Source organism: Gymnodraco acuticeps, unplaced genomic scaffold (assembly GCF_902827175.1).
Source record: "Gymnodraco acuticeps unplaced genomic scaffold, fGymAcu1.1, whole genome shotgun sequence".
NCBI lineage: Eukaryota > Metazoa > Chordata > Actinopteri > Perciformes > Bathydraconidae > Gymnodraco > Gymnodraco acuticeps.
Genome location: NW_022990563.1, coordinates 902 through 21,304, shown reverse-complemented (window position 1 = coordinate 21,304; position 20,403 = coordinate 902). Strand labels below are relative to the sequence as shown.

At 42.9% G+C, this 20,403-nt stretch overlaps 1 protein-coding gene across 1 annotated transcript; it reads right to left on the bottom strand.

Moving 5' to 3' along the window:
* Positions 1-43: 43 nt before the first annotated feature.
* On the bottom strand, positions 44-19,919 carry vps54 (VPS54 subunit of GARP complex; the record flags this gene model as incomplete). Its single annotated transcript, XM_034227685.1, is given in 22 exon segments — positions 44-189; positions 303-410; positions 885-965; positions 1,147-1,268; positions 1,457-1,544; positions 1,753-1,858; positions 1,981-2,044; positions 2,393-2,505; positions 6,218-6,399; positions 7,217-7,346; positions 7,892-8,016; positions 8,090-8,167; positions 8,170-8,289; positions 9,579-9,675; positions 13,212-13,267; positions 13,395-13,502; positions 16,254-16,380; positions 17,939-18,324; positions 18,907-18,957; positions 18,959-19,039; positions 19,382-19,416; positions 19,835-19,919. Coding segments are annotated over 22 exon segments (2,442 nt in total), but the record flags the coding sequence as incomplete, so codon positions are not given.
* Positions 19,920-20,403: the final 484 nt, after the last annotated feature.

Sequence of the window (20,403 nt, the reverse complement as noted above, 5' to 3'; positions counted from 1 at the left end):
TTGCATATAAACCAAATACATTTGTATTATCTTTAGGCAGGAAATTATCCCCGATTAGTTTGAAATGAGTTTACAGTCATTAAGTGTGTGTTACCCGTTCTGTGGTCCTCCGTCATTAACGACCCCGAGACGAGATAGCTGCCTCTTCAGGTGTAGCTTAAAACTGGCATTTATCCTCAGAAACAACATCTGCACACAAACACAGAAACACACATCTGTCTGAGACGCAAACTAACTCACAGAAAGACAGCACATTGTGACATTGCATCATTGTGTAAACAGTGAAGTGTGTGGAGTCTCACCTGCGTCTGCTCTTCAGGAAGGAGCTCAGAAATGGCTTCGTGCATCTTGGCCATCTGTTTGCAGACGGTTCTGAACACAGCCGAGGGCATCGGAGCCTTCACTTCATACTGAGGACACACACACACACACACACACACACACACACACACACACACACACACACACACACACACACACACACACACACACACACACACACACACACACACACACACACACACACACACACACACACATCACACACACACACACACACACACACACACACACACACACACACACACACACACACACACACACACACACACACACACACACACCCACACACACACACACACACACACACACACACACACACACACACACACACACACACACACACACACACACACACACACACACACACACACACACACACACACACACACACACACACACACACACACACACACACACACACACACACACAGTTAAAACTGAGGTTCCAGAGTGCAGCACAGCTACAGACCTGAAGCGCCAGATGACTACACATAAATATGTAATAATCACGTCAGAGTTTAAACATTCAAAGCTGAGCTCACCTTTGATAAAACCTTCTCAGACAGACTGTCCATGATGGCCACCAGCTTAGCAGAGACCTCCGCTATGTGATCGTTGTAGTCCTGCAGAGCAAAAAGACAACATTTGAACAAAACACCTTTTAGATCTTAGAATAAAAACACATTGATGGATTGTAGGTCAGTACAAATATGATTTACTTTGAATTGAGTACTTCCTTTTCTACTCCTCTACATTCCCTCCTTCCTGTCCCGTGAACCAATCATATCTCTCTGTGAGCGTTACCTTGGTGATGTGGTCGAAGTGTCTGAGCACGCTGTACTGTTTGGGCTGCAGTTTGGTCTCAAAGTGAGCTCTGATGATGGGAATGTACTGAACCACCAGCTGCAGGCAGCGGGAGGCTAACGCTACACACACACACACACAACAAACACACACACAGAAAAAATTAGACAGCAGAATCAACACTTCGCAATAATTAGCGCCTCCATTTCCAGTATTGAAAGCTCCTCTACAGGCGGTGATCTGAGTGTGTGTGTGCGTGTGCGTGTGCGTGTGTGTGTGTGCGTGTGCGTGTGCGTGTGCGTGTGTGTACCGAGGTTTTTGGTGGTGATGGTCTTCAGGCCGACGACCTGCAGAGCTCCGGCTCCCAGAACCAGCTGGCAGCTCCGAGAGTTGAAGTGCTGCAGAAACCACAGAAGAAGAACTACTTTTAAAACACAATGCTAAGCTAACAGTGTGCAGCTGCTACAGGGCAGGACACATCACTTTTAGAAATAAAAATACAACTTAAGATAAGATGGATACAATTAATATATCAATTCATTAAAATGATATACAGTAGTTTAACTTTTAAATAAGGAATGAATGAAATCTTGAGGAGGCTCTGACCTTGAGGAGGTCGGACAGACGGGTCAGCATGTCGGTGGCGATGGATGGGATGTCGTTGACACACTGACAGTATTCCAGAAAGATCCGGATCAGCAGCAGCACCGTCCTGTTGCAACAGTTCACATCGTATGTCAATATCTCAGACTTTAATTCCAGGTAGTCGTTTAAGACGAGGATTGTACGATTAGTTTTAAGTTATGAAACATGAACGCTGCCGTGATCACGAACCCGACGACGGCGTATTTCTGCCCGTTGACGAACAGAAACTCTGTGGGCTTCCTGTCCTCTGTACCTGCACACAGAACACAATGATACTGACATTTATAAAATACTGGTTGATCTGAGAAGTGACATCTCTTAGCTGATCAAGAATGATAGATTAGGTTATTGATAACAGCTCGTGTTTCCCGTCTAACGTCACTGTCAAAGTCAGAGGTTAATTATTCTACACTGAAGACATTTTATTAAATATGTATCTCAGACATCTTCTGGGTCTTTTCATTCCGAGTCTATTTGAGAGCAAGCACCCAATCAAGTGTCTACTATTCCCTGGTCACATGTAGCACCCGTTTCCTTCTTGTACAGCAATAAGCAGATCCAGAGGGGGTGCAGGGAGCTGAAGTTTGGGGGTTTCGTGTACCTGGGATTTTGCGCTCCGGTAGAGTTATTCTTCCGTCAGCGATGGAGTTCACCAAATCCTGGAACTCAGCGGGAACCTCCGCCTGCTTCCAGCGCTCGTTATCCAGCAGGAGGCTGCAAAACAACAACAGACAACAGACATCAAACACCAGGGCCCTCTCATTTCACTCATTTCCCCTCCTCGACTCCTCGACTCCTCCGGTAGTGACCCGGAAATGAATTTCAGCGCGCCATGTTGAAGGACATCTAATTTCTCTAAATGCACACCGAGGACCGAGCATCGAGGAGGCTCTCTGGAGGAGCTATAACCGAGGATACACTGATGGGTCCTCCGGATGTATTTCTGGGAACAGAGATGTTTCAAAGAGTCGTGACGCACGGCCGGACTTATCTCAGCCAATGACAGCTCTGCATGCATCCCCTGGATATTATTTTAGAAACTGCTTTCATCGAGACGCGATGTTTCCAGAGAGAACAGCTGTGAGGTCCGTGCAGAAAGCAGAGCAGTGTGTATAATATATATCACTCAGTATAACAGGCCTACTCTCTTTATTTGCTGTAGTTTAGATATCTACAAACAAAGAGTCAATATTTTTCTAAGACCATTGCTTCACATAATAAAATACACAACGGCTGTAGGTGTGTGTGGTACGGTGTGTAGGTGTGTGTGGTACAGTGTGTAGGTGTGTGTGTGTGTGTGGTACAGTGTGTAGGTGTGTGTGTGGTACAGTGTGTAGGTGTGTGTGTGGTACAGTGTGTAGGTGTGTGTGTGGTACAGTGTGTAGGTGTGTGTGTGGTACAGTGTGTAGGTGTGTGTGTGGTACAGTGTGTGTGTGGTACAGTGTGTGTGTGGTACAGTGTGTAGGTGTGTGTGTGGTACAGTGTGTGTGTGGTACAGTGTGTGTGTGGTACAGTGTGTAGGTGTGTGTGGTACAGTGTGTAGGTGTGTGTGTGTGTGGTACAGTGTGTAGGTGCAGCAGAGAGACAGGTCTCAGTTGGTTTGGTGTCCTCTGCTTATTTTTAATACTTGTAAATAAAACTTTTGGCCCGTAATTTATTTCCCTCATTGTAGCGACCAGAGAAGGGGGGGGGGGGGGGTGTATGTGTGTGTCCCCGCATCTGTAGCCTGTTATTGTCTCATTATACCGCACTGTGAATGAATCAAAGTAAATATATAAGTCCTCATGAACACATCTGTCCATCAGACAGAGGGCTGCTGTGCCTCCTGTCATCATTAATGGACGTCTCTTTAAATGGACCACACACACACACACACACACACACACACACACACACACACACACACACACACACACACACACACACACACACACACACACACACACACACACACACACACACAACACACACACACCCACACACACACACACACACACACACACACACACACACACACACACACACACACACACACACACACACACACACACACACACCACACACACACACACACACACACACCTTGATTGGCATTTTAACTGAAAGCTTATAATGTTGAGTATTTTTTCACGTAAATGTGTTATTTAAAAAATGTAAAGCACCTTTCAAAGTGCTTTACATTAAGAAACAGTGCAGCAGAAACCTGCTATAAAATGGCATTATAAAACACTCATCGTACCGTAGTTACTTTGTGAGTTCTCTGACACACCGGGGTAGGGCTGGGTGATTTTTTCGGTTTTAACGATTAATATGCATTTTTACTTTCCTACGGTTTGTGAAATGGCTGAACCGAAAAATCGCGATTTAAAAACATTTCTAGACTCCGCAGATTTGTTTTGCTTTAAGGGACTCCGTAGTAGCTTACTCTCTCACTTTCCAGAACGCGCACAAAACTCAGACACATTGCCTGTGACTACCCGATCTGCAGCTCTGTGTACACATATATCACTTAAATTATTGAATACATCCTTTGTACTGAAGTATTCAAGAGTAAATAAAGTTTAATATAAATGATTTGCTGTGGCCAATTGTTTTCATTGCATTTACAGACCCGTGTAAATCTCTGATACCACCCAATGAATGCATTGACTTGCTTGTAGAACCACGCTACACAAAACCGATAGCAACACCTATACAAACTATTTTTAAAAAAAGGGGGCTACTGTATCGACCTATATAAAGTATATACATTTTATTTTTTTTCAAAATACCAAAAAGATCCTGCATTTTAGCCATGCCTCATTTCGCTCCATTTGCTCTTTCTAGCGCTGTTTTTGCAGGGGGCTGATTCTGTGAGCTGCAGCTGACCACCCCCCCTGCAGGAGAGGGGAGCGTGCTTTGAGATCAGCTGCTGGGCGGTCTGTAGAGGGGGAGGAAAAGAGATCTCCGTCCTCTGTGTTTTATTCTTATAGAAGTAAGAAGAGAAGTAATGGGGCAGAAACCCTCCTTTTTACGCAGCGGTCCAGACAGACATCAAACGGCTACACATATTCAGTCGGCAGTTACTTTGGCATTAGGGCAGGGATATCTAGATACTTCCCAAGGTCTGACATCATGAATTGTGCTACTTTTAAAGCAAGCAACGATGTTTTCAAATCTGTAATCAAAAAGCTCCTCAAAAACACTATCGAAGCAGTTCCTGCCGTTGCTACGTTAGTTCAAACAGTAACAACGGACTACTTTTCTTAGCGGATGCATGTCAATTTAAATCAATACATACAACTATTTTTTAAATCAATAAAATCATTTTCTAAATCCATAAAAGCATTTCAATTAATATTGGGAGTCATGTCGTTACTTTGTTGAGAATGTGGCCATGTGTAATAAGCGGGATAATGTGCACATTGCATAATGTGCCTTCATGCCGATCTAGATCCCTCCGCAAAAAAACAAAAAACACGGCTCGTTCGCAGGCGAGAGCCGGCTCCCATCGTTCACTTAAAAGAGCCGGCTCGTTCGCGACCCACACATCACTACTGACAGTGTCGTCTACCTCCCAGTCAGAGCAGGACAAAATTGAAGCTGAGCTGTCATCCTATTTGTTGTCGTCTGAGACAGACCCTGATACAGACCCACTGCAGTGGTGGAAGCTACATGAAGCTAACTTCCCAAGACTGAGTAATCTGGCCAAGAAATATCTCTCCATTCCTGCCACCCTTCGGAGAGGGTTTTCAGTACGGGGGGTAACATTGTAACATGCCAAAGAGCATGCCTCAAGCCAGAGGCAGTAGACAGGCTTGTCTTCCTCGCGAAAAACCTGTAGACAACTTCCTAGAAAGTTAAAGGGATGTTATTTTGTTTGAGGGTATTTTTTCATTATTCATTTCATTATCATTATTTATTATTTGTTGTATTTCATTTTACAAGTTTTTTCAGGGATGGCCTAAAAGAGATTTTTTTTTCAGTTTGATTTAAAAAAAATCCTTGCACATTAATGACAGCCAAGTGCCGTGGTGCTGTTTTTATTTTATTATTTTTATTCTTGAACAACTGATTTGTTCACATAGGCCTAGACTACTTGGTAATCTCATTTATTTGTATTGTGTTAATAAAGAAAATATGTATTTAAATGTTGCCTTGGTCTGGTTTGTTTAGAAAAAAACTGAAAAAACCGAGGTTTAAATCGAAAATTGTCCATTAGTTATAAAAAAAAAAAAATCGCGATTTTATTTTTAGGCCAAATCGCCCAGCCCTACACCGGGGACACATTTTTGTATACAAGACATCAAAAAGTGCATTTTGGATAATAGGTGACCTTTATAAAAACTTGATAACTGTTTTCTTTGTCAGTAGTTTATGAAAGCGGAGGTTGTAAATCATACTCTCTCCTGTGTGCTGTAATCTTCTCGTCTGTGTTTCTGCTAACCTGAGTTTGGTCTTGCGCTCCTCGTGGAAGCGGTGCACGAAGCGGTTAGCCTGGCTCTGCAGCGCCCCCCGCAGCGAGGCGCTTCTCCGCCCGCTCAGATCCTCCGTGTCCCGCACGAACCCCTCCACCGTCTGAGAGAGCAGCACGAAGTCCGCCGAGCTGAGGCGCTCCAGAGAGCCGTCCTGTGGAGACAGAGGGAAACTTCACGGACAGTGTTTCCAGAGAGGGTAAAAGTACACATCCTTTACTCAAGTAGAAGTAGATACTCGTGTTTAAAAATACTCTGGTGAAAGTAGAAGTACTGACTAAACTTCTTTACTCAAGTCAAAGTAAAGAGGCTTTCAAATGTACTTCAGTAAAAAGTACCCATAGCTAGCAGCTGCTTTAAAGAGTAGCTGACCTCCCTTTATATGAATAGAACAATAATGTCATTGTTAGCTAATGAATGTTTCCATGCTGAACAACGGCAACATGACAACGTTTCCATTGGTCCCTCTTCTTTAGAGAAGACCAGGAAATGATGGATACACGGATCGTGTTCAATCAATAGGCACGCAATGACTCTAAAGAATAATGATCACGCACCAAACACACATTCAGACTAAAGGAACCAGCTGTTTGGAAAATGAGAGAAGTAGAAAGTACAGGTATTTGGGTTCAACATGTAAGAAGTAGAAAGTACAGGTATTTGGGTTCAACATGTAAGAAGTAGAAAGTACAGGTATTTGTGTTCAACATGTAAGAAGTAGAAAGTACAGGTATTTGGGTTCAACATGTAAGAAGTAGAAAGTACAGGTATTTGTGTTCAACATGTAAGAAGTAGAAAGTACAGGTATTTGAGTTCAACATGTAAGAAGCCAAAGTAAAAAGTAAGTAGTGGAGTAAAGTACTGATACCAGAAAAATGCACTTAAGTACAGTAACGAAGTATTTGTCCTCCACTACTTCCCACCTCTGGTATGTCCTTATTGTATTATTAACTCCTCCTCAGGTTGTGTACCTTGGCCCTGGCGGTGAGCACTTTGACGCAGCGGTCGTGGCTCACGTCGGAGGCCGTGTGCAGAAGCTCCTGCAGCGTGTTCATCACTCTGTTCAGCTCCAGGTCAGACGGCATCATGTTCTCACCGGACCTGAACACACACACACACACACTTACAGTCTGAGACTTTTACACACACCTGAAAATCCCCCCTGTCATTATAATCGCCACAATCAAACCTTAAATAAGGGTAGACAGCTTAACAGATTTGCACTTGTTGTTCTAGGACACAAAATATGTCAGTAAATACGACTGAGACTACTCAACGCCATCACACCCAACATTAGCCGCCTTCAGCTTAACGACATGAAGTAATGCGACCGCGCTGTAGTTCCTTTATAGCTTAGCGTTAACTTTTTACTTTTGGACATTTAATTTATGATTCGTAAATCATAGAAGTGGAGATAATCCTGTGCATTTGCCAAACTTTTTTCTACAATATTTCAAAATAAAATGGAAAAATCTCTTATTTCTTTGTTTAGGGAACCTGGGAAATGCTAACTTGCGGCCAGCCTACAAACAAACATCATAGCTGCACCACTGTATAAGTACTTAGCATCTCTTAATCAAACTGGAAACCTAAAAGGCTCTTAAATGTCAAAACAGAAGAAAATTGAGAAATCTTGAGTATCTTACATGTAGCTCTGCTCGCGGCTGACGGAGGTCTCTGTGTATCCAGAGGCGGAGTCCCTCTGCTGGAGCCTCGCCCCCCCCACCGAGCTCTGGTCCTGGAGCCTCGCCCCCCCCACCGAGCTCTGGTCCTGGAGCCTCGCCCCCCCCACCGAGCTCTGGTCCTGGAGCCTCGCCCCCCCCCACCGAGCTCTGGTCCTGGACCCCCTGCTGGGCCTCGTTCAGAGCGTCGCTGATGAACAGCCCCTCGTGGGTGAGGTAGGCCAGCTCCGCCCCCCCCCCCCCTGAAGAAGCTCCGGGCCGGGGGGGGCCTCCTGAACTAAAGCGGCTTCCTCCAGGAGGCGGAGCTTCTGCGTCGACGCCAGAACCTCCAGAACCACGTTTTTAATCACGGTCTGAGTGGCCTGAAACACACAGCAGGGGAATAAAAGACAGTCAGACAGGTTTTAAAGGTCTCCTATTATACTATTTGTAGGCATATAAAATAGGTCTCAGATATATAAAAAAACATCTCTATGAAGTGTTTTACTCAAGATACCCAACAGATCACCCATACTAGCCCTGACTCATCCCCCTCTATTTCAGCCCTGTTACGGCCCGTCTACACTACAGGCGTCGAAAAAGCTTGAAGCTGGGCGTGTCTGAGGCTTGGCGATTTTTTGCGAGCAACGCGACCAACAACCAATCACATGAATCTCCCGTCCCCGACATACAAAGCAATAGCAATGTTAAAACGAAGTAAACTGGATATAAAATCCCCAAACAGGCGAAAACCTACCAGTTTCACCCACTGTCTCTGCCACCTCCCTCCATGCCTCGCTCCTCTGGTTTGTATCCCGGTAGATGAACAGAGACTGATCATACAGCACCGGGTGATTCACTGCCGCTACAATGAATTTTCCCTCCATTTTTTTGAATATGAGGAAATGACCTGCGTAGTCTCTCCCACCATACACACGGTTTGATTGGCTCGCTTGTACTGGCAGATTTGCATAAACGGGATTTCATTGGCTGACGCCAGCTTCGAGCAAGCATCGAGCCTCAAAAGTTGAACATTGTTCAACTTTTGACGCCGATAGACGCTCGCGATGCTTGCAACGCCTTGCCATGCTACCCACAATGCAGTTCGGCGAAGTTTGAAAATATCCTACGTCACCCCATTCAAATGAATGGGCGAAGCGTTGAAAGCATTTTTTGACGCCTGTAGTGTAGACGGGCCGTTAGAGAAGTGCTGATTCTAAGTCCGTAGCTTTAAAAAAAAAATTCATGCAGGAGAATTCTACCCAGATACTCAGCTTGTTGACACATACTCTCTCCAGCACAGGTTAGCTCTGAGTGTTAGCGATGCTCGCTAATGTAAACAAAGACCATATTACGTCCAAAACACGTTGCGCATTGTTTTTGATAGCGACGTTTCTGATTGGGCTGTGGGTGAGCCCACAGCCCAATCAGAAACGTAATATGGTCTTTTTGAGATATTACATCGGACGCAAATCTGGATCAGCTGCGTTGCTCCCACGTTTTTGGAGATTTGGGTTTTATTTTCTGACGCTGCGTGAGTTCCCTGACACACCGGGGACACGTATTCATGTATTGAAGACATCAACAAGTCTAATGTTGCATGATGGGAGAGCTTTAAAGTCTTTTTCGGAATCACAGCACATTGTGACTCTGCAGCTGAGATCAGACTCACCTTGATCCGCTGCAGGAAGAGGAGGAAACTCTCAAAGACGTTTTTCAGCAGCTCGAACCACTGAGGGAACGTCATCAGACGGGTCTGGTCCGCAACCCTTCAGACACACACATTTCACATAAAGTTAATAAAGATAATACACCTGTATGTATATTAACTAAGCACATGAACACTCTTTATATATACATCCCTTTACTTGAGAATTCCCCTTATATCCAACTTTATACTCCCCTGGCTTCCCTGAAAGCTTTAGACACTTTTCAGATGACACTTTTCATCCTCTTCCTGTCCAGTGTAAACCATGTATCTCCAGATGTGTTGATTTTAAAAGTTTGTGATGAACTGCAAGATGAAGTTTGCCTTTATGTGTTGAGAAAAATCTCAAAAAAAGGATCCAATTTTGCTAACATGGACCAGCACCAGAGGCGTTCCAATACACACAGGCGTTGGAGCTGTTCTTCATGAAATCCCAGAAGGATGAAGTGCTCTGACAAACAGTGCCATCTTTGCGCAAAATGATTATACAGGAATGAAAAGTCAATAAATAAACATGTTGTTAAAACTTTTTTTTTTTTTTTTTCGCGCACCCCCCCCCCCCCCGCCCGCTGCCACCACCACCCGCCCAAGTATATTTCAGATCTGTGGGAAACACTGTTACTAAATAAACTATCTAAAGTAAAAACTATTTAAAGGTAGGGTAGGTAAGACTGGAGAAACCAGCTCGAGTGCGCTAGAATTTGAAAATACAGTCGGAAAGAATCTGCCCCTTCCTTTAGACTTCCTTACAGAGCCCCTCCTCCAACACACACGAACGCGCACATGACCAATGAGGGCACGAGATCAGTTTGTGCCCCGATGGAAGGCTGACAGGCAGGTAGGCCATCCAGTTACTTTAGCCGGGCCGGCTCAGATGATTGGTCGTGCTTTTTACAGCGCCACGTAGGGCTGCTCAATTAATCTTATTTTAATCGCAATTACGATTATGTCTTGCAACGATTACGAAAACAACGTAAATCGAAATATAACGATTATTCTTTTTTTACTGTTGAATTATACTTAAAGTTCAGGGTAATCAACTTTTAAAAACATACTGTTCAAAAAAAAATTCTCCAATAAATTGATGTTTTCAAAGTTAATGGATAATCGTTTTTAATAATCGTGATATCAATTATTGACCCAAATAATCAAGATTATGATTTTTGCCATAATCGAGCAGCCCTAGTTTCTAGCAAAAAATCTTTAAGAGATGACATTAGCAGCCCTACCAGCATTTGCCATGGTGGCCAAAAAACATTTTTACTTGGTCTTAAATTGTAGTTCAACATTTATTTCCTGTTACTTCTGGACCATGATGGAAGGCCAGCCTTTAATGTTTAACTCAGTGCAATATGTTGAATATGTTTTACCAAAATGTTGGCTATATGCAGGGGTGCACATAACTTTTTTGCCCTGGTTCTCAAAGGAGCACCTGGAGATGTTGCTTGGTGCTCATCCTTAAAATGAAATAAACCGTAACTTTTGAGGGGGTCTTGACTTTATTTGCCAGACACACGGCACTGAACACACATGCAGAGGTGAACACAGAACACACATGCAGAGGTGAACACAAGACAACATTAGCACGAGCAGTAATCCTACAAGCTGTCATCACTACCCTCCTCACTGTTCTCCTCACTGTCTTCCTCTCTGTCAGACATGGTAGCTGATGATGTAGGCCTACTTCTTTCTCTCTGGTTGAGTCTGCGATTAGCTGCTTGCATCCACAAGTCAACAGCTGGGTTTGGGTCGAAAGTCTCTGTTGTCATCTTAGACAAGTGGATGTAATCAAATAAGTATGTGAACATAACCAATAACCTATCATAGCCAATAACAAATGAATGTAACTTATTGTATTTGTGTTGTTCATTCAAATCTTATTTTACCTTAACATTTATTTATTTATGCATTTTTTTTTTATCTCTCCAGTTTTAAAGGATATTTTTGGTTACTGTCCTATAGTATACATTGGAATGATTTCAAACCTGTTTATCCCAATAATTATAAAGGAGTGCCTTGGAAATATGTGTTTACATAAATTGTGACCAAACCGTTTGAACTTAGACTAAAGTGAACTATCTAAACACTCAGAGTCCTTTACCTCACTGAGCTGTAGTTATCAGCCTCTCAGTCTGACTGGAGAGGACTCTCCCTCCACATCATTGTAGAAACATCTTCTTCTTATCTCCGTTAGAGCAGCTAGCACCAGATTATAATAACAACAGCGCTGGTACCACCCTCCCTCTCTCCCTCGCATTTTGGCTGTGAGCTGCGGGCGCCAGATAAGCCAACATCGCCCATTTTCATCACTTACAGCGCCCATCGTACAGGGCAAATGAAACGTGTAACCGGGGTGAAAAGGGTGTTACATTTACTTAATTGTGAATATTGTTACATCAAGGTCGAAAATTAGGATGAGCCCCAACGGTCAAAATGTTGTTTTCCCTCCCAGAACTGCCAGCGCAGCACCTCCCCAGATCTGGCGCCCTAGGCGAACATCTAGCCAGTGCTACGGGCCGGCCCCGAGTTCATATCATGGTTCATATGCAACTCGCAAATATCTTTCTCTCTCTCTCTCTTCTCTCTATTTACTCTCTCTCTCTCTCTCCCTCTCTCAATGTTGGTACGCAAATGCGCTTTGTTTCAAATGACCCAGTGCTCTTTTTTTGGCGGAGGTGCGCATACGCACCTGCGCACCAGTTATGTGCAGCCCTGGCTATATGTTAAGGAATGTTCAGGTTGTGACAGTGCACTGCAACATGTTTGTTGATCTTGTTTATTGGTATTTATTATTTTGATATTATTTATTTAAAATGTAGATATGAATGTATAATTTATGTTATATTGGTGTTTCAGTTGATTACCCTGAACGTATAATTAAACAGTTAAAAAGTTCAAATTATTATTTGTATATTAAAGTCCAATAAATGGATGTTTTCAAAGTCAATGAATAATCGCATTTAATAATCGCAATTACAATTATTGACCCAAATAATCAAGATTATGATTTTTGCCATAATCGAGCAGCCCTAGCGCCACGGCTTCCACAGAGGACACTTTTTTATGTATTTATTGTCAAAGCACTCAAATCAAATCAAGTTTTATTTATATCGCACATTTATAAACGATGTTTGGTCGAGCCAAAGTGCTGAACATATAATACAAATAGCCTACAGTAGAGACACTTTACAGCAAATACAACAACACAGACTGTTCAGAATATCAGTATGAGAGCACTTAAGATATTCATTGCTATCGGGATGTTAAGAGCAGTCCATGGAATATAACAAGTGTTTCTGAAGTGAATTACCTACCCCACCTTTAAGTGTAAAATGTTTAATGTCACAAATGTGAAAGTTGTCTAAAGATTAACCAATAATCATACTTAAACTCAGATTCAGTGTTTCTCAGTATTCAGGTGTGAAACATCGTTTCATCGTGTTCTGCTCATAAAACCGCTCGGTCTATTACAGTCAAACCAATTCTTCTGCATTTCAAGTTATTTAAAGTATCCAAAAGTCGATGCAAAATCTTGTCACAAAAATATATATATATATAAACTTCTATGCCGTAAAAAACCTCTCTGCTGTTACTCACTTGGTGACCACTTCAGTGTCGATGTCTTCAATTTGCAAAACATTTTCTGCCACACACTGAAAAACACAAACAGATTACGAGTTTTGAAATCACATAATGACTAAATGTGTGATTTGTAGAATATAATGTGAAGATTTTTTACAAAAATAAAAATGTGTAGTGTTAAGTGTCAGGAGGTGGTACCAGAGAGACGATGGCCTTCACCGCCATGATCATCTCCTCGCTGTAAATATCCAGGAAGTCGAGCTTTCTCTGCCGCAGCAGGCCGAACACCAGGGACTCCAGACGCTCCTGACACACACACACAAAGATAACACACACACACACAAAAAGTATTAACACATGTAATACTCAACAATACCAGTGCAGTTTACAAAGGACTCGGTGTTAATCTGGACAGGCAGCAGCGTTTCAGACGATAGGAAAAGTGATTTGAGATCAATTAGGATTCCTTCATCAAACTGAAATCAAACTGAAATCAAACATCAGGCAACAAATCAATACAAAGCCCCAAATTAATATCATCTTTAGTTCTGCATGAGCCAGCTAGAGACCACATTTAGACATGTATATAGACTGATGCATACACAATAACACAGACCCCCTCCCCTCCACTAGGGGTCTCTGTGTAATTGCGTTCGGTTTATTTGTGTTTCAGGTATTCATCAGCGGTTAATCTACATAAAAGATCAATTATTATTAATTGAATCCTGTTGAGGCTTGGATTATTTGAAAATATATATATTTTTGTATTAAACACAATCTTTTTTAATCACATTTACACCAAAACAAACGGAATCGCAAAATATATTGAAAAAATCCAAAAATGTATAATCCATTACGAATGTCCCGGTCTTCATAGTGATTATTTCTGAATACATTTGTTTAACTTCATAAATAAGAGAAGACATTTTTCTTTAAGCATGCTTTTAACAATATGATTTGACCGAGATAAATATATATTATAAATAATACATTTTAAAATATACCGCCCGGCGCAAACTCAAAGATGAGTTCCCAGCAGTCATCAAAGCAAAAATGATTTAAATTGTTTTCATGAGTTTCTCATCCTGCTTGGAGACCACATGGATTAAGTTGTTCCAGTTATCTTTCTGGGGCTCATCAATGTAGGCGACACCATAAATCATCAAACAAAATGTAATAACTCCACCCATCTGGCACTCCATGCACATTAAAACAAGCGCTCACATATCCCCACAAGATTTGTTATCGATCCGTGTTGCGACACCAGAGCTTGATTCAAGCAGCAGATTTTGATTTGATTTCTCTGTGTGTGTGTGTGTGTGTGTGTGTGTGTGTGTCACCTTCTGTGAGGCATCATTTGGTTCATAGACCTGTGATGGGCACAGCATCCGTTAAATACACACAAATCACATTAGTGTCTCTACAGTAAGAGCAAATGTCTGCAGCTGCACAAAAATAATGTTTTTGGTTTTCTTAGAGACTTGCGGTTTGCCGCTATTGATCAAGCAGCTGTAGAGAGACAGGAAGTGGGATGTCATGCGGCTAAAGGCCACACGTTCCATTTAAATAGGCTTTTTATTGCCTGTGAAAATGAAAAACTAACGAATACAAAACATGAAACCTCAGCTTTTTTTAAACAACACCCCTTTCTTTTCAAATGTCATTTACAAAACACAGTATAAAGACTTTAAAAGACCTTAATATTTCAATATTTTCTAAATTAATCTTAAACTGCCCTCAACACATTCTGTATTTAAAATCAAAACCATACGATTTATTTTGAATTGCAAATGTGATTCCTTATCAAATAGATTTCTCATGAGGCCTATTCATTTGCAACCTTTAAACATTCAACGATATTCTCTCTCTTATAGTAATTTAATGTCAGGCCTTTCTTTGTTTGAGGCGATTGTCAGCATCTCCTCGAAGAGGGTTTTGACACATAAAAAGCTGAGGACACAACAATGAATAAGTGTTTTTGATAGGGGATGCTCCGATCGATCCGCCGCCGATCGATATCGGCCGATACTCACTCTCTGCCGATCGATATCGGCCGATACTCACTCTCTGCCGATCGATATCGGCCGATACTCACTCTCTGCCGATCGATATCGGCCGATACTCACTCTCTGCCGATCGATATCGGCCGATACTCACTCTCTGCCGATCGATATCGGCCGATACTCACTCTCTGCCGATCGATATCGGCCGATACTCACTCTCTGCCGATCGATATCGGCCGATACTCACTCTCTGCCGATCGATATCGGCCGATACTCACTCTCTGCCGATCGATCGGTGCTCTCTAAAAATGCCGATCGCGAGAGCATGACGTAAAATGATGACGTAAAATACATGACACTTTTCTGTGTGCGGCAAAACAAGCTCTCCAAAATGGCTTCACCGGTCTGGCAGTATTTGAAGGTGTCCGAAAAAGACAGTAAAACAGCGGTATGCAACGTGTGTGAAGCAGAAATCCTGCAGCTCCGCCCGCTGAGACGGACCGGTGAGCGGAGCCACACACACACTGAGAGTTAGACCTAACACACTTAGCCATTTGATCTACCTCTGGAACTAAACTAGTTATACATATATTTATTCTTCACTGTCGGGTCACTCATTACTGGATCAGTGAGCTGCATGAGATACTGACCGGCTGTCAGGAGAGAGAGAGAGGGGGGAGAGAGAGAGAGATGAAGAGACGAGAGATGAGCGAGGAGCTGAGAGAGAGAGAGACGAGGAGAGGGGGGGGGGAGAGAGAGAGAGAGAGAGAGAGAGGCTTCAGCTCATTTCTCCCGTGTTATTCTCCAAAGTTAATGTAAACTTGAATAATGAACTTCATTTGAATGTAATAATTATGTTGGTTGTTGTTTGTGGAAGCTCCAGTGAATGAGCATTAACTGAGTTTCAAACATCACTTTAAATGGAAGATCCCCATAGGCCCCGCCCACTCGATCGGAACGGTATCGGCCGATACTGATTCCGGCGATCGGCCCCAAAACTGGCGATCGGAGCATCCCTAGTTTTTGAGTTTATTTAGGAGTGTTTTGATGGTACCTTGTCCAGGACGTGCGGCTCGTCCCTCAGGTAGCGGTTCAGGTCGCTGCGGGCGTACATGCTGAAGTCCTCCACCATCATCTTATCAATCAGCTTCTCCAGCTCACACAGCTGAGAGCCCAGATGTCTGAGGGACACAGAGAAGACAGACATTTAGCTTCAGTTTGTGCACAACTTCCTGTACTTAGGCTTTAAAGGTCACATGACATGGTTTGAGAGTCATAATGTGACCATGTCTAACAAACAACGGACTAGACCAGTGTTTCTCAAACTTTTTCATACCAAGGACCACTTAATTCCACAAATATCCAAAATCACATCGTTTTTCAAGAACAGATTACAAATCGCCTGAAAATGGTACAAACAGTTGGCAACATGTGTGACGAAGGTGTTGCGCTGGGCTATATCATGCAATCGAAAGTGAAACTTAAGCTCGCTCCATTGCGGAGATATTCCCGCGAGAGTGCGGAAAACTCAAATGTATTTATTTCAAATGTGAAATGTTACCAATATACTGACGGAGCACTAGGGGGCGCTCACGGACCACCAGTGGTCCGCGGACCACACTTTGAGAAGCACTGGTCTAGACAGTTTAATCTAGATGTTGTTGTTGATAAAAAAAGTGTTGAAAATTATTTTTTTAAATAATTCAGTCACTGCACTTCATTTTAATCTCATCATGTTCGGGTGCGATGATTCAACATTATGTTGTTCTCATTGTGCTCACCTGTCTTTGACTGAAATGTTGGCCAAGAAAGATTAATAACAGACTCAGGAACAGCTTGAGGTATCTTTGCTTCAATTCAAAGGTCATGTCTGAATCTTAATTTCTACATTAGACTGAAAGGAAATGCAACTTGACTCTAAACCTGAGTGACATTCACACACATGGGGCTTTTTGTAGGAAACTGAGTTGTCACTGCACTTTCAATTTGAATCTCATCATCTACTGCTGTGATGATTCAGCATTATTTTTTTTTTTCATCTGAGCTCACCTGCCTTCAACTAAGAATAGACAAAAAAAAGGTGGCCAAAAAGAGACTTTCTGTCAGCAAAAAATGTACTTCAAATAAAGGGGGAACATTTTCGTTCTAAAGCTGTTTTTTTTCTTTTTCGCCTGCATACTTTAATGTACCTATTAATCAAACAGCTCAGGAAAACTAATAACTTCTCCCACAAAGTAAAGCAGCTTGAGTGGAAGTACCTTTGCCTCAATCAAAGGTAATGTCTGACTGAACCTGAATGCAACTGAATGCACTAAAGCAGTGTTTCTCAAACTTTTTCAAACCAAGGACCACTTAACAAATAAAAAAACACTCGCGGACCACCTAACTTCACAAATATCCAAAATCACATCGTTTTTCTAGAACAGATTACAAATCGCTTGAATATGGTACAAACAAGTGACAAAATGTGTGATGAAGGTGTTGCCCTGGGCTATATCATGCAATTGAAAGTGAAACTTAAGCTCCCTCCATTGCGGAGATATTCCCGCGAGAGTGCGGAAAACTCAAATTAATTAATTAATTTCAAATGTGAAATGTTACCAATATACTCACGGACCACTAGGGGGCGCTCACGGACCACACTTTGATAAGCACTGCACTAAAGCCATGCTTCTGAGGTAACGTTAAGCTGTCTTTGGCTCTTTTCTGCTGTAACAAAGCACATGTCCCCCTCCTCACCTGAAGCTGTGGACCCCCTGCAGCTCCTGCTGAAGGACCTCCTTGGTGGTGGAGATGAGCTCCAGCGCCCCCATGAACTCAGCGGTGGAGAGCAGCAGCTGCACGGTGGGCTGCGTCTGGTGCACCGCCGCCATCAGCTTCAGTTTGTTGTGCAGCTTCACGCAGTTGTTTCGGGTCAGGTTGGTGCGCAGGGCCCTCAGAGGCCCCTGGACCGTGACCCGGTCGATGGCTGCGATGCGGCCACGCAGGACGGCCACGGCCCGCTGAGTGTCCTGCAGACGGTCCTGGAGGTCGTGCTGAGAGGACATGGCGTGGAAAAAGGCATCGGAGCGAAGAGAGATCTGCCGGGCGATGCTCACCTCCACCACGTCCAGGTAGTGGCTCAGCTGACGGGGAACACAGATAGAATCGGAGGATGAACCCCTCAGAGCACACACAGTGCATGTTGCTCTCTGCTTTTTACCCATCCTAGTACTAGACAGTTCTAGGCAGCTAAAAATGTACTTAAAATAAAGGAAATACATTTGTTCTAAAGCTGTTTTTTTTTCTTTTTCGTCTACATACTTTCAATTGTCATTAATCAAACAGCTCAGCAAAATGTGTGTAACTTCTCCCACAAAGTAAAGCAGCTTGAGTGGAAGTTTCTTTGCCTCAATTAAAGGTCACGTCTGACTGAACCTGAATGCAACTGTTACATCCACACACAAAGCACATTGGGCGTTATGTGGAGAAAAAACTCAAATTGGACAAACAATGGACTTGCTCAAGGGCAGCAGGGCAGGGCCCAGGAGGTGAACTGGGACCTCTCCAAGTAGCAGTCCTCACTCCATATTTAGGTCTGTTCGGGGACTTGAACCGGCGCCCCTACGGCTCCCAGTCCGAGCCCCTACTGACTGAGCCACTGCCGACCATAGATCAGACATTTCCTACTAAAGCCCGTGAGGTGGCGAGTGAAAGAGGGAGATCACCTTCTCCTGCAGGAGCTTGGAGGACGCCACGTCTCGGCTGCTCTTTCCCCCCGGCGCTGTTGAAGTGCGACCAGGGCAGCACGCTGTTGAAGGTGGACGGATCCTCCAGAGCAAACTCAGGCTTCATGAAGATCTGCACATGAAAAACACAACAAGGTCAAATAAAGATTCTGAGCAAAGGTTAAAGTGTCTACGCATTTGCTTTTAACATTTCTATAGTAGCAATGACTTCCTAGGCAGCTCACACACAGAAGACAATGACTGCTAAGCTGTTTTAACTAAGCACAAATGAAAGCCTAAACTAATTCTGTTCAGGTTATTTATCACTTTACTGACATTGTTAACCTGGGGTTGCACGCACATAAAATACCCATTTTCACATCTGAATACTGAGACACTGAAATGTCTAGAATAGGGAATATAACGTTTAGATAACTGAAGTCTGTGATCCAATGAAAACAGAGGAAAGTGTTACCTTCGGGACTTGTTCCAGCTCAGCTTTGGATTTGTCTAAAAACAAGGAAAGACTCTTTAGTGAAAGTGGATTAACGATGTCGACATCAGCCTGCTGCATGCATCAACAAAAACATGTATAGTTTTGTATATCTGTAGACCAATCAGAGGAGTTCAATCGTCTGTTAAAAGTTACAATTCTTAAGATTTTTGTAGTTTTTGTGCAAATTCTTTGTATTGCATCATCTTGTGACTGTTGAGAAATAAAACATTGAATACGTTTTTGTGTCTAGCTGCAGATAATCACTGTGTTGGTGTGAGGGGTGTGTGTGTGTGTGTGTGTGTGTGTGTGTGTGTGTGTGTGTGTGTGTGTGTGTGTGTGTGTGTGTGTGTGTGTGTGTGTGGTTCCGCCGGTCATTTGAATGGAGAGGAGGCGGAGGCGTGTGTCGTGCAGCAGCAGATTAATAATTCATACCGTGGTTGGAGTTGTTACTGGAGACAGCTTCCACATCGTCTTTGTTGGGACAGATCGTCTTGCAGCGTTCGTGGATTCTTTCTCTCTAAGAATACAACAAATATTTAGGAGTCTTGTGATGAAGCTGAACATCTAGAGGCATATTAAATCCCTGAGTAATGTGTGGTTGTACATTCTAGCACAGTTTATTGCTCTTATACCTTGATTATTGCCAACTACGATGCTCAACAGCTCGCTTAACGGAACTTTGACGCTGGTATCAGTTTACCACCAATCACGGGAGTATCGTGTAAAGAAAGTATTGAGTTATATTTCTCGCGCTACCTAACATCCATGAAGGCAACATGACAGAGGGAGGCCTGTCACTCAGGAAGCCAAACTACTCTTTGCTAAGCCCCGCCCCCTCAAGCAACATCAGGGCCAAAAGTATGAAAGTGAAAATCAATGTGAAAACTGAAAAAACAAGATTTGAAACTGAAAAAATTATTGTTTTGAATCTGAAAGCGAAAAATCTGCAACTGAAAAAAATAAGGATTCAAATATCAAAATATGTATAAAAGTGAAATCTG